General features: G+C 42.8%; 1 protein-coding gene across 1 annotated transcript; it reads right to left on the reverse strand.

Annotated features, from left to right (window-relative positions):
* Positions 1-1086: 1086 nt before the first annotated feature.
* LOC111874405 lies at positions 1087-15673 on the reverse strand. The gene is made up of 4 exons (XM_023869898.2): positions 15566-15673; positions 7268-7458; positions 4506-4809; positions 1087-2878 (listed from the first exon to the last, which is right to left on the reverse strand). Exons 1-4 carry the CDS (start codon positions 15653-15655, stop codon positions 1976-1978), a joined length of 1488 nt encoding a protein of 495 aa, XP_023725666.1. The 5' UTR covers positions 15656-15673; the 3' UTR covers positions 1087-1975.
* Positions 15674-15932: the final 259 nt, after the last annotated feature.

Genomic DNA, 15932 nt, shown 5'->3' on the forward strand with positions numbered 1-15932 from the left:
GATCCTCAATTATCCTCAAGAGGCTGAATGGACCCCGTTCCAGACCCACTACTTCTCATAAAATCTAGCAGCGCCGGGAATCGAACCCGGGGCCTCTGGATCTGTAGCCAGGAACTCTGACCACTAGACCACAGAGGCGAGCCAAGCGTAAGGAACTCATTTAGCAGACAGTCCCGATGTTGGAGTACTAGACCTCTCCTAAATAGATTCCTCTATTTTTATATCTGTTCATATGCACCAAATTTCGGTTCTTTCTCTTACTGATTGCCCTCTACCTGATATTGAAAAAAAATCATTACTCGTGTACTCTGTTCATATGCATCTTCTTGCATTCCGAATATTGTCTCCGTATAAAGAGTCACAAACGTGTAAAGAATTTTAAACATTTGGGGTTTTCACGGATGTAGAGATTCATTTTGCGGTCTTCTTTGTTATGACACCTCGTAGTCTGCTAGGTGGATAGATAGACTTCCTTCTTCAGCCCAGAAGTGGCCCTGTCGATGGAGGCAGCACGGTCCTTTCAAACTTTGGTTCACCTACCATTCTGCACGGTACCATAACCCAGAAGGCAAAAAAAAAAAAAAAAAAAAAAAAAAAAANGCCAGGGAAGTCAACTTGCACTGACATGTGAGTTCTGCACATACAAGAAATCTATACCGGATATTAAGATAAAGATTCGGAAACACTGTGTTCCATTTACGTCGGTGTACTTAATGTTTAATTATAATGCATATATCCCGAAAGAGATACATAACTGGTCATCTGGACTGAGTAACTTCGGTGTTAGTATGTGAGAAAATATGAATTCCTTGTCTTATCTTGTCTTATGACAGATCAGCTACATATTTGGGTCGTATTGCCAGGGAAACTTATATGTTAGTTACATCTTTGATACATAGACAGTTCATAATATAAAACTCAGTACTGAAATGCTTAAAGTATATTAAACCGAAATTGTTCCACTGGCTATAGGAAACTATAAACTTATGCACACGTATTCATTGCTTCTTGTGTTCTTACACTTTCCGGACAGGTCTCAATATCAAATGAATATGAGAAAGAAGAGCTTTGGAGGTGAAGAGCACATAATATATAATAACAAATATTTTATTGTTCCAATAACGAAGACGTGTTAACAATTGAAATATCTGTGTTGTTTGGATTGACATTTTTCCCAGCCTTTGCAATAAATACAAAAAATACAAAAAAAAAGATCACTTTCATTATAAATAGCAAACACTTACTTGCTCATAGGCGACTATCAGAACCAAATTTTAATATATCCTTTTCGTTCTTTAGAGACAGATGCAATAAGTAGATATGTAATTTTGTAAAATCTTCCCTAATTTTTTAACACCATTGGAGACTCTAGACATTGCACATTCGAAAGTTTAGTACAGCTAATAAAGTCTAAATCATAGTCTTCCATGAATGTAGCGAAGTCCATCGCGAAAAGGCAAAAGTCTCCAATATCTGTATGGTTGAGAGATCACCAAAATATATTAGTACACACAGGACTAAAAGAGAGAATATTATCCTACATATTCCAGAGATTCTGGATTTTAACCCCATTCTCCATGTACTAACAGGAAGCTAGCCTGGACATTCCTGCGTTTATCTGGCGTTAAATCCCCCTCGTATAGCTCTTAGTCATTCACTTTATTGACAGAAGTCACGTACGTTTTCGAGGTTTCAGCGCCTTAAACAGAAAGAAATTTTATTTTTAATTTTGCGATGGTTAGGGAAGCTTGAAATTAAGTGAAGTAATATCCTCCGAAGTTACATTCAAAGAAATGGTTGACAGTGGTACCTCTTGTGGTGGTTCCACTGCTCTGGTGCTTGACTCTGTGTTTTCTGGAAGACATTACATCGTGGCGTACATTACGCGAACTGCTGTGTATGTAAGAGGTTGGAGAATACTGCTATGTGATCTCTAACCTACTTTAGCGATGGCCTACTCTTAACCCTGCTGAGGTCAGACATGATATGCCACGTGATAGGAACCGGCAGGGTAGGACCCCTTTGCTTGTTGTTCTAACAGATATGCCTTGTATGCGGCGGGAGAACTAAGAGCCGCTGAAGCATGAGCTCCAGGCGGTGGAGGTGCTCCCCCTGAGGGTCCTGCCACGGCAGTAGCAGAGGGTGCCGCCACAGCCAGCCCTCCGGGTCCCACCAAGGCCGTGCCTATTGGTGCAGCCGCTGCCACACCGCCAGGTCCTGCTAGAGCAATCGCCTGAGGCTTCACTTGGGCCACTGATGGGCCTGGTGGATTCGCCTCAACGTCTTCGGTGTCTGCGTCAGCCCCTTCTTCATTTTCCTTCCTCACATGTGGCTTCGCTTTCATAGCCTCTATTGTTATAGATGCTGGATCTTCTGCCAAGCTGGCGACAGGGATCTGTTGAGGTGGTTGCCTAGCGACGTAAACAACGTTCTGGTATCCAATAGGAGCGGAACCCACGTTGGCGACGTCTTGTTGTGGCTGTTGCTGCTTTGTTACGCTGAGGTACCTCTGGAACTCGAGGGCACTTGCACCAGGATCCTGAGCCACTGAACTTCCAGCCTCCTGTTGAAACTGTCCGTTGGCTGCAGAAGCTAGGGGTACGACTTGTTGGTTCTTCAGGAGGAGGAAACTGGAAACTGCGCCGTTGGTGCCCAGCCCTTGTTGTACAGCGTGGTTACGGAGGGCATCGAAATTTCCAAAGAACTGCGGTTGGCCGACGACGACAAATCGCTGGCCAGGGACAGGTACGAGGGACGGACGGGGGAGGGAGGGAGAGTTGGGGTTTGGAGCGTCTTCATCGAATTTCTCCAGCGAGGCCGATTGTTGCCCCAAGCTCTCGGCAGATGAGGATGCCTGGCCGTCCACTATTTTGATGGGCTGTAGAAAAATTAATATACGATTACTTCACGCAGTTTCGCTACCAGTCGTCTGGAGACAGTGGTGGGTGGTTTGTATTATAATAAACTCTTTACTATTGGGCTGCTACTGTTGATGCTGCTACTACTACTAGTACTACTACTACTACTACTACTGTCTGTAATGCCACTTTTAACGATAATGATAATAATAGATTTAACAGTTGCTATGATTACTTGAATTTTGGAAATTTAAGCCAAGGAGGATGAGATGTGCAGGGCATGTAGCACGAATGGAGGAGCGGAGAAATGCATTTAGGATATTGGTTCGTAAGCCGAAGGAATGAGACCACTGGGAAGACCAAGACATACGTAGGTGGACAATATTAAAATGGATCTCAGCGAGATAGGATGGGATTGTATGGACTGGATTGATCCCAGGATAGGGACCGCTGGAGGGCTGTTGTGAAGATGATAATGAACCTTCGGGTTCCATAAAATGCTGGGAATTTCTTGAGTATCTGCACAATTGGCGGCTTCTCAAGAAGGGCTCAGTTCCATGAGTGAGTGAAGTTAAAATACGAGTGTAACAGTGAAACTATTACTGCTCGGACTGCTAACACGGATGGTACTGCTGCCACTAACAGCAATAATTGTAGTAGTAGTAGTAAAGGGCCAGTCAAATATTTACGTGATAGACTACATTTAGACCAAGCTATGAGCGAGAACGAGATGGATGCTTTGTTCTCTCGAGATGTTTTGAATGTTTGCGTGACAGTGAAAAGAAACACTTCCTGCGGTGTCTTGTTGTTAAACTAATTAAAAAATTTCCTGTTGCTGTGGATGTTTGCGAATGATGGCGCTCATCCCATTCGTCTCATAGTTATTTGGGGGCTTATATTTTCCACGTTAATTTTTCTTGACTTTGATATATAGGGAAATAAACTCACTTCAAGTCCATTTTTCTTTCTGTAGTAAATGGGAAATATACCTAGTAAACAATTTAAAATTTCCACATAAGTTCTTCGTGAGTAAAATACAGGCCACTTCATACTACGCTGAACTCCTAATTGGTTTATAATAACACAATTCTTGAAGAAGACGCAGTATTTAAAGGATTAAAATTACACCGCACAATCTTTCGAAACCAAAAAGGGATCTCACCCTGGGCGAGTATTTTTTTTTTTTGTAGTTCGACGAACTCTTATCTTCCTAACGGTAGCCGTGTAAGTGGCGGTTTGCGTGCAACACAAATTCTGAGTGTGTAATTTAAAGAAAATATGATGGGGGGGCAGGGGGCCCTTGGTGACGTACTTGGTTCACGCAATGTGCTACAAGCCGGAAGGTTACGGGTTCGATTCCCGATGAGGTCTTTTTTTTCAGTTGACCTAATCCTTCCAGCCGCACTATGGCCCTGGGGTCGTTTCAGCCTCTAACTGAAATGAGTACCAAGAATCTTCCTGTGGGTAAAGGGAGTTCGGCGCATAAGGCTGACAACCTCACCCTCAATCTGTGAGCCGATTTTCTAGAAAATGTGGTAGCCTCGACGTCTCTCAAACCTATGGGCCTTCACGGCCTGTTACAGGGGTACCTTTACCTTTTTTTATACAATATGATTCTGTGTATCCGATGCACTTGGGAGCTCTCACCTTTTCTCCTTTGTCTGTGCTGGGTTTTTCGGTTGGTTCCTCACCAGTTGAATTAACCTCAGCTGAGACGCCGGTCCCCGGAATAAATGGAAAGTTCGAGATTGATGGAAAGCTAGGGAAATTCGTCAAGTGGTTGTTGATGAACTCAAGAATTGAACCGCCACTTCCGCCTTCGTCTCCGCCGTCAGGCTTGTTATCACTATCAGTGCGTGTTACATAGAGCACCGGGTTGGCACCAGGCTGCACCAGTAGGTACTGTCCGCCCACTGGTAGCGGGACGCCAGCCGCTGCGAACTGCTGAATGCTGCAAAATCCATTTCATTTCATTGCACTATCTTCAAGCTTTCTGCCCGCCTCGGGCATTGCAAATCCGATACTGCACAGAAACTTAGAGACCGTTTCATTCAGAGCCCGTCTCTGTACAGAACTACAGATCAAGTACGGCAATGTTTGAATCAATTAAGGTTCAGCGACACAGAGCGCTACGCTAGTTCGCTATGTACGCTACGTACGCTGTGTACACTCTGCTACGCAGCTAACATAAGGAACATAGCGTACGTAGCGTACATAGCGAACTAGCGTAGCGCTCTGTGTGGCCAGTCACATTGACAATAAAGGGATATATTTTTCTGTTCGTATAGCGAACATAGCGTACGTAGCGCTCTGTGTGGCCGAACCTTTAGGGAGTCGGAATAGCAAAGTCAGTATAGGCAGTAGGAAGCGGGCTGTATGATCGAGGAACTGGGGCTCGTTTACCGATAGAGGAGAGAGACCTGCTCTTGTCCACAGCGTCCAGACCTGTTCTGAGGCCCTCCTGTCCTCCAGTTTAGTGAGTACCAGAGGCTCTTCCCCGGGATAAAGGAAGAGGGGCATGTACCTGACCACTCACTTCCATCTCTTACCGAGGCAAGGAATGCGTAGTTATACGTTCAATTCCTGTGGATGTCTGTCGTTCTTTCATCAAATAAATGTTATAGACAGTACACCGTCCCATAGCTCAGGCGGTTAGTCGCCGGCTTCGCACCTCGGCGGCCTGGGTTCTAGCCCGAGTCAGATCATGTGCGATTTGTGGTGGACAAAGTGTAACTGGGGCAGGTTTTCTCCGAGTACTTCGGTTTCCCCTGCCAATTCTCATTCCACCAACTGCTCCACACTAATCTATCGTCCGTGGTTGGTACAATAGTCCAGTTAGTGGCCGACTTACCGAGTAGTCTCACCCCACTCCAAGAAAATAAACTCGATTAGAATTAGCTGTTTCCGAAATGAAAACAAGTACTGAGTCCGTTCTCAACGTAAATAATCTACATATTTAATATGGGACACACGATAGCGTAATTGTGTGAGGCATTATGCTACAAGCCGGAAGGTCACGGATTTGATTCCCGATGAGGTCATTGCATTTTTTCCAATAGACTTAATCCTTCCAGTCACACTGGGGCCCTGGAGTCGACTCAGCCTGTAACAGAAATGAATGCCAGGAATCTTCCTGAGTGTAAAGGGCAGCCGGTGCGTAAGGCTGACAACCTTACCGCCATCTATGAGCCGATTGTCTAGGGAAAATGCGGAAACCTCGACGTCTCACAACCATTTGGGCCTCCACGGCCTGTTCCAGGGATAGCTTTACCTTTTTACGATTTATATACGTGTATCTCTGAAAATAATTAAACTGTAATTCGATCAGTTCTAAAACCTCAATAAAATATCATACGGTGATCCCGCGCAACATTTTGATTTCACTTTAAAGAAGATGTAAAATTTATGCAACAACTTACAAGCACATCTAAAAAGTCTGTATGAAACAACAGTGGCTTGTCTGAATTATAAAGTTCTGCAAAATATCTTTTTAGGGTAAAAATCACAGTTGTAGGAAATAAATTATGAATATGTAAGATTTGAGGCTTTCACGGCGGTGACTATGAAGAAAGCAGTCTTCTGGGATTTGGCACCGTGTATATGTGGTGTTAACCGACGTTTCGGAGGAACGTATCGCCTCCATCTTCAGGGTAGAAGAAAAAATATATAAGAAATCTGCAAGCTTGCAATCTGCAATCTCTGCTTGCAGATTTCTTATATATTTTTTCTTCTACCCTGAAGATGGAGGCGATACGTTCCTCCGAAACGTCGGTTAACACCACATATACACGGTGCCAAATCCCAGAAGACTGCTTTCTTCAAATTATGAATAAATGCATGCCGAGGAAGAGCCCTTGGTATCCACTGGATAGGAGGCTCTAAGGACTCAGAGATGGTTCTGACAAAAATGACGTCGAAAAAATCTCTCTTCCTCTGCTAAAAATACATTATCAGCCGTCAGGCCCCTATTCAGGAGTTTTACTGACTTCGCTGTCTCGGCAAATAAATTTAGCTACGGTAAAACGTAAAAGCTGTCCCTGTGCTTAACTAATCGAGCACTACACCACGAAGACGTATGGGCGAGTGGATATACGTAGATACACGTATTCTTAACCTCGGAATTGGACGGAGATGAGTGGTCAGCTTCACTCCCTTCCCGCTTTACCCCCCCGGAATGAGCGCCCTTTACCCATTGGATAGGAGGCTGTGTGGACTCCACAACCGGTCTGGAGGACGTGGGGAGGAGAAAAATCTTACACCTACCATGACTCGAACTCCGACTCCTCGGGCGTCCAGTCCGTAGCCAGTCGCTATACTGGCTGAGCTACAAATTAGAATCTAGTTCAGACGAAGAAATGCAAATCCATTTTTCTCACTCAAACCAGGAAGGACGGTGCCCATGAACGTACCCAGCTCCATTCCTTGGAACGACAACCACGTTAGTTGACTGCCTTTGCGGTGCGGGTACCACATGGTTATAGTAGAGAAGCTGTTGCTGTGGGTGTTGGTGGTGGGGCGCGGCCTGGCTTGGTGCCACTGGCAGCAGCAACAGCAGGACTGTCAAGGTCACCGTCAGAACCAGGCTCTTTGTTGTGGAACTCTGCAACACAGGCGGATTACGCAATGCGCACACCACGTAGCGCAGGGTCAATAACATGCAGCGCCTTATGAAATCCCGAGAAAGTTTATGGTATCGCTAAACTATTACTGATTTGCTACTGCTGTGGGAGGCGTAATCATCAAATGTCTTTAGTTTACGAGTATTCATATCCAGTCAAAGGCACAGGTTGTCTTAATCGCAAATTTTGTTCGCCATTTTGTGAAATTGGATCCGTAACTGAACGCTGGTGTCTGGGCTCTGACGCCATGCAACCTGGTAGAAGTTTATTGACGTTCCTTCGAAACGTCAGTGATCCTCTACCAGACTACGTGCCAGGAGATAATATCCTTCATAGCTATCGCCATGAGAATCATCAGCAACTGTGTGGCGGAACTTTGTTAAAATAATTCTGTAAGTGGCTAATTTGTTTCAGAATAGATGGTGAACTGAACGACATGTATGTCAGATGGATCCGGACTCATTTTTCTAAACTTCGTAAAAACGATTATGTGAATGAAAGAATTCCTAGAGAGATACTGAACTAAATTCGTAATTTTATTTAGTAATGGCAACTTGTGGGGTGATAATTGCCAATTTGTAAATTTAACCAAGGAAAATTAATTTGATATGCAGAACATTTGAATGTGAATAAAATAAGCCAAACTAACGTTTGTGCCACTTATATCCGGAGTTAAATTAACCATGGCCGGTCACGGTAGCCGAACGGTGTAAGGCATGTACTGTCTTCGCTCGCTTGGAAAACCGGGATCGTGGGTTCGAATCCCACTCAGGGCATGGATGTTTAGTTTGTGTGTGTGCGTTTTTCTGTGTTTGTATACAGGTAGAGGCCTTGCGACGAGCTGATCACCCGCCCAAGGAGTCCTACCGAATGTGTAAGATCGAGAAAAACCGAAGTGAACGGAGAAGTTCATGGAAGTAGGCCTAGGCCCACTGGGGCTTGAGTGCCAAGGGGGAAAAAAAATTAACAATAACTGACGTTACTTTGGCCAAAATGGATTGTAAGACAGGGTTAATTCGATTAGAACAGATATACTTCAGTAAATAATGTGATATCAGTAATACGAATTACTGATTTTAGGTATTCTCAGTTGTTAATTGTTGACGTTAATTTCATTTTTTGGCTTGTCTCAAGTGTTGATGTGAGCTATGTTGACGACGTTTCGGAGGTACTTGCTACCTGCATCTTGAGAGTCGAAGCGTGTAAGATGGATGAGTTTGTGTATGGAAACCGGATCCTATATCATAAAATGACAGCGGTGGAGAGTCACGTGAGGCACTAATCTCCACTCTTCCTCCTTGCCCCCCCCCATAGTTGTTTTTCTTAACAGGATCTTATGTGTACACAGAAACTCGCCCACGTTATGTACTTTGTCCTGAAGATGAAAGCAGCATGTACCACCGAAGCGTTCACAGGACGTAATACCCAAGATCGGAATTAATAGTAGGCCTAACAGGAATGTCTGTTGATAAGTAATAATATTGTCACGTGTTGGAGTGACTGTGGACGGGGTTTTGATTGGTGATTCGATTTATTGCATATGTTTAACACACGACTTTTGACTGCACTTTACAGTTCACTGTTACGCACTAGTATTCTCAGTCTTCTTGTGGGCACCGCCATAAGCAATGTCTTCTTTCATGTGTTGATCTTGGCCTGCGCGTTGCTCAAATCGAGCTTGTGGTTCTACGTAAATATCTTCACATAGCCCCCACCAGGGTTGTGCCTCATGTTGCTTCGAGTACCTAACTTGGCTCTTACTGCCTTGACATTTGGGAGCGGCACCAGACCCACCCAGACCTTGCTGATCGGAACTCTTCATGACTGTAGACGTGGAAGCGACAGGGCAGGTTTTCCTGGGTTCCCTCATTCCGACGGGGGCGCTCCTTGGATGCTAGATGCGTACCGTCTGTTTCATAGACATCGAAGATGTTCTCTCCATATTCGTCTTCATTGAATCCATCTCATCCATGGCATTTGTTTTCCATCTTCATCGTGTTCTTCTCTGAATCCATTGCATTCAGCAATTGGTCATGCCGCTCATGCTGAATCTTTATCGGCATCTTCAGTAAGTCCATCTCATTCTGGAATTAGGCATAACTTTTGTCTTTCGCCTTCATCAGCTGTTTCCTTGAAATAATCTCTCTGGAATTGAGCAAAGTGATTGTCTTCCGCGTCTTTCACCAAGGCCAGTGTAGTTTTCAACTCTGGCACGAGCCCACCTTCCTCCTGTAACAACATCCTGAGCTGTAACAGATCCTGTTTTGTCTCTCCTTCCCCCATCGATGTTTGTCATGTATGAGATAATGCAGCATCAACAAAATAAGGATATAACTGAGGCTGGAATTCAGGGGACGAACAACCGTCGTCTGCTGGTAAGCTCCTTGGTTCAAATTCTCAGGACGGCGCGGATTCCATTTCATTTGCTTAGGTGAGGGTTCCGACTAGGATTTTTTTCGTAGTCTGTAATTGGTTTGGGTGCTGGAATTGGTTCGGATGATAGGACTGGGGATGATAATGCTTTTTTATTTTTAGAATTCTCACAGAAAATACACATAATGCGATGGTGATTGTGGTTGTTGTTATTCGTGTCTGTAGTTTTTTTTTTTGCAAATTTTTTATCCTTTAAATTCAATAGATCAGTTCTCCCCTACTTCCTCACAAGGACTTCTGACACCAACTGTCTCATGTTGGTGACTAGACACAGTATTTGGATCGGTAACTGAATTAACTGGTAGCTCGACATTCGGAACTACAGATAGTTACAGCACTTTCACTGTTCTGCACTCTACAAATAACTTCAGCACATTCTAAGTTTTCCCGGTCTTCTGTGTCTTCAACTACTCTTTGCTTGGTAACAGCATCCTCTCAGTCAGGGTTTCCGAACTATCCCCGTGCCTCAGCTATCAGCTTCTCACAGCGAATGAACTGCAGTTCTCTTACTCACAATCAACTCTTCACTTCCCTGCACTGCATTAACTGCAGTTCCAAGCTTGTCCCGCTTATACCATCTCGCAACTTACCCCACAGAAAACGCCGTTCCTAATTGTTGTAGTTCAACTATTGCAGTGGGAACGTGATTGTTTGCTTGTTGTTCATTAATTTATGTACATTATATGGACCTAATCCTATATGGGAGGACTTTTAAAAAGTATTTAGCAGAAAATCGATTTTCGAATTGCAGATTTTTTAGAGTAAATTGGAAAGGTACTGAGTTTTAATTTTAGAGTAAAATACGAGTATTTGAAGAAGAAAGAGAAAAGTTTGATTCGTCTTCCGAGTTACATATTTTGAAAGTCTGCCTTAATTTCGTGGCTTGAAGCAGGTGTGTAAAATCATTGGATAGATCGTACAAATAATGTTCAAAAGTTATGTTTCTGTCTACGAGAAAATACACTGCACATGTGGCATAAAAATCAATTGGTTCATGGTGTTAAGATAAGAAATTCTGTGATGAATTTTTGACCATGTGTGACTGTAATTTAAACATTTCGAACTTTACTCATAACCTCTCATGAATTTTGAATTAGTAATTATATAATTCAGAAACGCGTTTTATTTTTTGTGATGCCGACTAGTATGACTTCTCACTGCATGAAAATTCTGAGGCAGAGGATCCGGTTTCTATTGTATTTTATTGGATATAAACTGTGGCTTTCGCCCCCAGGAAAGAACGTACGCTACGGTGGGAGAACGGTATTAAACTTGGTGTTAGAGAAATAAGCTTGTTACGAAACATCACAAAGGACCTCGGACTTCGACGGATTCTTTGGAACAGGGTGCTGAGGAGAATATTTGGACCGAAGAGGGATGAAGTGTTAGGAGGTTGGAGAGAACTGCATAATGAGCAGCTTCATGACTTGCAGTCTTCGCCAAGTATAATTAGAATGATCAAGTGAAGGAGGATGAGATGGGCAGGACATGTAGCACGAATGTTGGAGAAGAAGGATTCATATAGGATATTGGTGGGAAAGCCAGAAGGAAAGAGACCACTGGGAAGACCAAGACGTAGGTGGGTGGAAAATATTAAAACGGATCTTAGAGAGGATGTGGGATGGTATGGAATGGATTGATCTGGCTCAGAATAGAGAACAGTGGAGAGCTCTTGTGAACACGGTAATAAGCCTTCAGGTTCCATAAAATGTTGAGAAATTCTTGAATAGCTGCACAACTGGCAGCTTCTCAAGAAGGGCTCAGCTCCATGGAGTTAGTAAGAGAAATACGGTGTGAGGGTGCGGACTGGATTAAGCTGACTCAGGATAGGGTCTCTGGAAAAGCTCTTGTAAATACAATAATTAACCTCCATTTTCAATAAATTCAGGGAATTTCAGACTAAATGAGCAACTATCAATTTTGTAAGGAAGGAGCTGCGCCTTGGGGTTAGAATTGTATTGCTTATAGAAGTCGGAGAGCCCTCTCTCGTGTTGTTTTACTAACTTCATGGAGCTGAGTCCTTGAGAAACCGACACTTGTGTAGTTACTTAAGAAATTCCCAGCAATTTATAGAAGAGCCCTTCACTGGTCATTATTATGAACCAGATCGATTCAGTCTATACCACCTCATCCTACCTCTCTAAGATCAATTTTAATATTATCCACCCGCCTACAACGTGGCCTTCTTAACTGTACGTTTATCCAAAGAATCCTTCCAGGTCCGAGGCCCTTTGTGACATTTCGTAACAAGCTTATTTTTATAGGAAAGGAAGTTGTTAGTGCCAACTTTAGCTGATAGAGGGTGTCGCATTGTCAGCGCAACGGATCCACACTGCCGTTAATCTCGGTTTTCTAGACCGGGGCGGCTATTTCCTTGAAATAGCTCCTCAGTTATCCTCACGAGGCTGAGTGGAACCCGTTCCAGACCCACTACTTCTCAGAAAATCTGGTAGCGCAGGGAATCGAACCAGGGGCCTCTGGATCTGTTGCCAGGAACTCTGACCACTAGACCACAGTGGTGGTCGCTAACTTCGCCTACAAGCGGCGGTCGCTCGAAGCGAATTACCGACCACGGAGAAGTTGATGACCCCACGCTCAACCCCCAAGGAGAAGGACCTCCGTGGCCGGCTGTCCACTACTGCTTATTCAGTATATTCGGATCTACGCTCCATGTCTGGAGGCCGTCTCCTCCATCCGCAACCTGAGGACACGCCATGCCGTGGTGACAAAGGATTCACCTAACATGGCGTATTGTTTAACATGACAGATAGTTTAAGAGAGAAAGCGCAGTGCATTACAAGCGCAATTACAGTTGACAGTCGTTCGACGGTTATCGCAAGACAGCGTGACATTTGTTTACACAAACCGCATCTAACGCAATGGACATCTTCAATCCCGAATGCAACGGTGCCAGTGAGGTTGTTACTGGGACACATGAAATCTGTATGCAAGGCGGACAACATTTTGATGATTCGCATGTGAGTCTGACACTGCGAAACCGTCTGACGGATAAGATAGATGGAAGCCGATGTGAAGAACACTGTCTTCTGGTTTGTGATACATGTTTACCAACGTATCGGTGAAATGAGTTGCTTCCATCTACATCGAAGATGTCGGCAGCAAGGTCCTCCGAAACTTCGACCAGACTACATGGTGGCACATACCAGAAGACAGCAATCTTCTTATTTACGGTCGTGGAAACCTCATACCTCACAACCATGAAATTTGTTTTCGGAGCACGAATTTTTTCCCGTGATTGTGAGATGGTTTGGAAGATAACGGAATTCCCGTTTCAAGAAAATATATTAATTTTCTGGGGTTTCCGAACGTGTCCCTTTATTCTCCCATTTGAATACAACATCACCCTTTCAGGAACTGAAGGATTCTTTTTTTAAGGATTTTAAAATTGCATTTTTCAGAATTATGTCACTTCTTCAGCGTAAATTAGAAAGGTCACTCACACATGGAGCCGAGTCCTCCTTGAGAAGCTGCCAATTGTGCACCTACTCAAGAACTTTCCAGCATTTTATGGAACCCGAAGGTTCGTTACAATAGCCCTCCATCGGTCCCAATCCTGAGCAAATTAGAAGGATATGGAGTTTTAATTTTAGATTAAAATATTTTCCGGTTATGTATTTTGAAAATCTCCATTACTTTCGTAACTTGAGGCAAGTGTGTAAAGCCATCGGGCAGGTCGTATATATAACGTTGGAAAGTTCTGTTCCTATCTGCAAGAAAATGCACGGCATATGTGATACACAAGTAAAATCCATTAGCTCCTGATATTAAGATAAATTATGGCGCCTGCTATGATCTAAATAGAACCTCACAAAAATGTTAAATTGGTAATTATGTAATTCAGAAATATCATTATTTCAACAGTATTAACTAGCGAGACTTCTCACTACATGAAAATTGCCAGGCATAGAATCTGGTACAAGTTGTATTTCATGGGTTTTAAATTCTAGATATTGTCCCGAAGGAAGAAAATAGACGACGGTGTCTTGGAACGGGATACTGAGGAGAATATTGCATCAAAGACAGGAGGGTGTGTCACCAGCATAAAGAAAATATCATAAGAGTCTTCATATTATGTATAATTCACGAAATATTCTTAGGGTGAATAAATTATTAAAAGTTAGTCGGAGTAGGTAGCACATATGATAGAGTTTATAAATGTATAGTTCTATTGAAGCATTCTCAGGGAATGGGTTAATTAGAGGCCAAGCGTTTATGCGAGGATATTATTAAAATTAATATAAAATAGGGTGATACAATGTGGGCTGGATTTATCTGACTTAGGATATGGACAAATGGCAGGCTCTTATGAAATAAGATACTGAATTTTTGGATGACATAAAACGATATAGAATTGTTTTTTGTAGCTTCCTTTATGGCGCTGTCAGCTAGAATATGCAGCCCCGAACGGTAGGATTATAGATGTGCTGGAAAGAATTTGAGTAGACTCTGTTGTGAGTTTGTCGATTTACTATTCAGGTATTTGCCTGGAGGCGCTAAGGAAAACCACGAAAGACGTCAGTCAGTGTAGCCAATGCCCCAGCCGAGATGCGAATGGATCACATATGAATACAACTTAGATCGTTATCGCTGAGCGTACCTTTTGTGTCTGAGAGCTTCATGATCGACTGAGTGACTGATCTGTTACCGTCTTACAGAGAAACATTTTGTAGACCTGTGCCTAATAGCAATTTTATGAAAAATGACGCAGGATTTAATATTCTAACTAAATGTGTTGGTTCTCTTATTGTAAATCGTTATTTAATTTTAATTTCGTTGACTATATTTTAGGGAATTTGTAAATAAAGGCAACAAGAATATATTTTCGAGCGCCATTGAAATAAGGGAATAGACCTCACACGTCAGACTATATTAATGTTGCATAAGACTATGCAAATGAAATTGACACTTCCCTATCGGAATGTTACATTTTATAAAATTGAAGAATTTGTTAAAATCGTAATCTTGAAGCACGAATTGTTAACTTTTCCTAAATAAATATTTCAAGAATAATCAATTTGTTTTATTTAATTTGTTGCAGCTTATGTGTTTAAAAATTGGCACTAGTCATTTTAGTAATTTAATACTAAAAATTCATACGGTTTCAGTGAAATGAATGCTTTTAAAAGCATAATATTAATAATAACTAACTCATCTGTCTGAGTATTTATTGGACCAGATTGGAAAATTAGTGGTGTGCATTCCACGATACTCAGCATCTCGAAATTTTAAATAAAATACCAAAATCAATACCGAAGATAAGTATTTTGTGAGATGAAACGCCTTATAGAGTGGTAGTTCTTTATCGACTTTCCTCTGAAATATCGGTGAACATCTACCAAACTACGCAGTGTCACATGCCACAAAACAATTATACTCATAGTCGTCACCGCGAGAGTCTTAAATCCCACAAAAATATTTCTCTCCACTCAAAATTCCACTTTAACAAACCGAAAATTTTGTATTACTAGCTTACACTTAATTTAAAAGAACGTACCTTGGACTAAAAATCACAAGTCATGCCACCGTTATGTGTAAAACTGAAAGAATGTGATAATTCTTTTTACAAAACGTCATCGCCAATCTTCACACTAATGACCGGTGAAGATGGCGGATTGTGAGTTGGAGTTCACTCACCTGCCGCTTCATGTTGCTAGCGTTGTAGTAACTGATAGAATGCTGAGATTCACCGGTTGGAGCTCCGCTTATAAACTCGCCAGGCTTCATCACAATGGCCTGAATTCTTCAGCTTCAGCAACACATACCCGCAAGAAGATGAAGCAGTTGATGGAGAAATGTTGTGTTTGATGGTGGGGTTTCTGAAGGAGAGGTAAGGCAGGCAATAATAGAGAATCGAAAGGATGGAAGCCATCCAGGACGGACACATGTTCTGGCATGGCATTGACACCACTCTCCCACCAGCCAAGCAAAATCGACATGCCCTTAGAGTCTTTTGTTTCATCTGCATGCTTCGCCGCGTCGAGCTGCGGGGATCTCTTTCAGG

The sequence above is a fragment of the Cryptotermes secundus genome, unplaced genomic scaffold, assembly GCF_002891405.2.
Source record: "Cryptotermes secundus unplaced genomic scaffold, Csec_1.0 scaffold251, whole genome shotgun sequence".
NCBI classification, from domain to species: Eukaryota; Metazoa; Arthropoda; class Insecta; order Blattodea; family Kalotermitidae; genus Cryptotermes; species Cryptotermes secundus.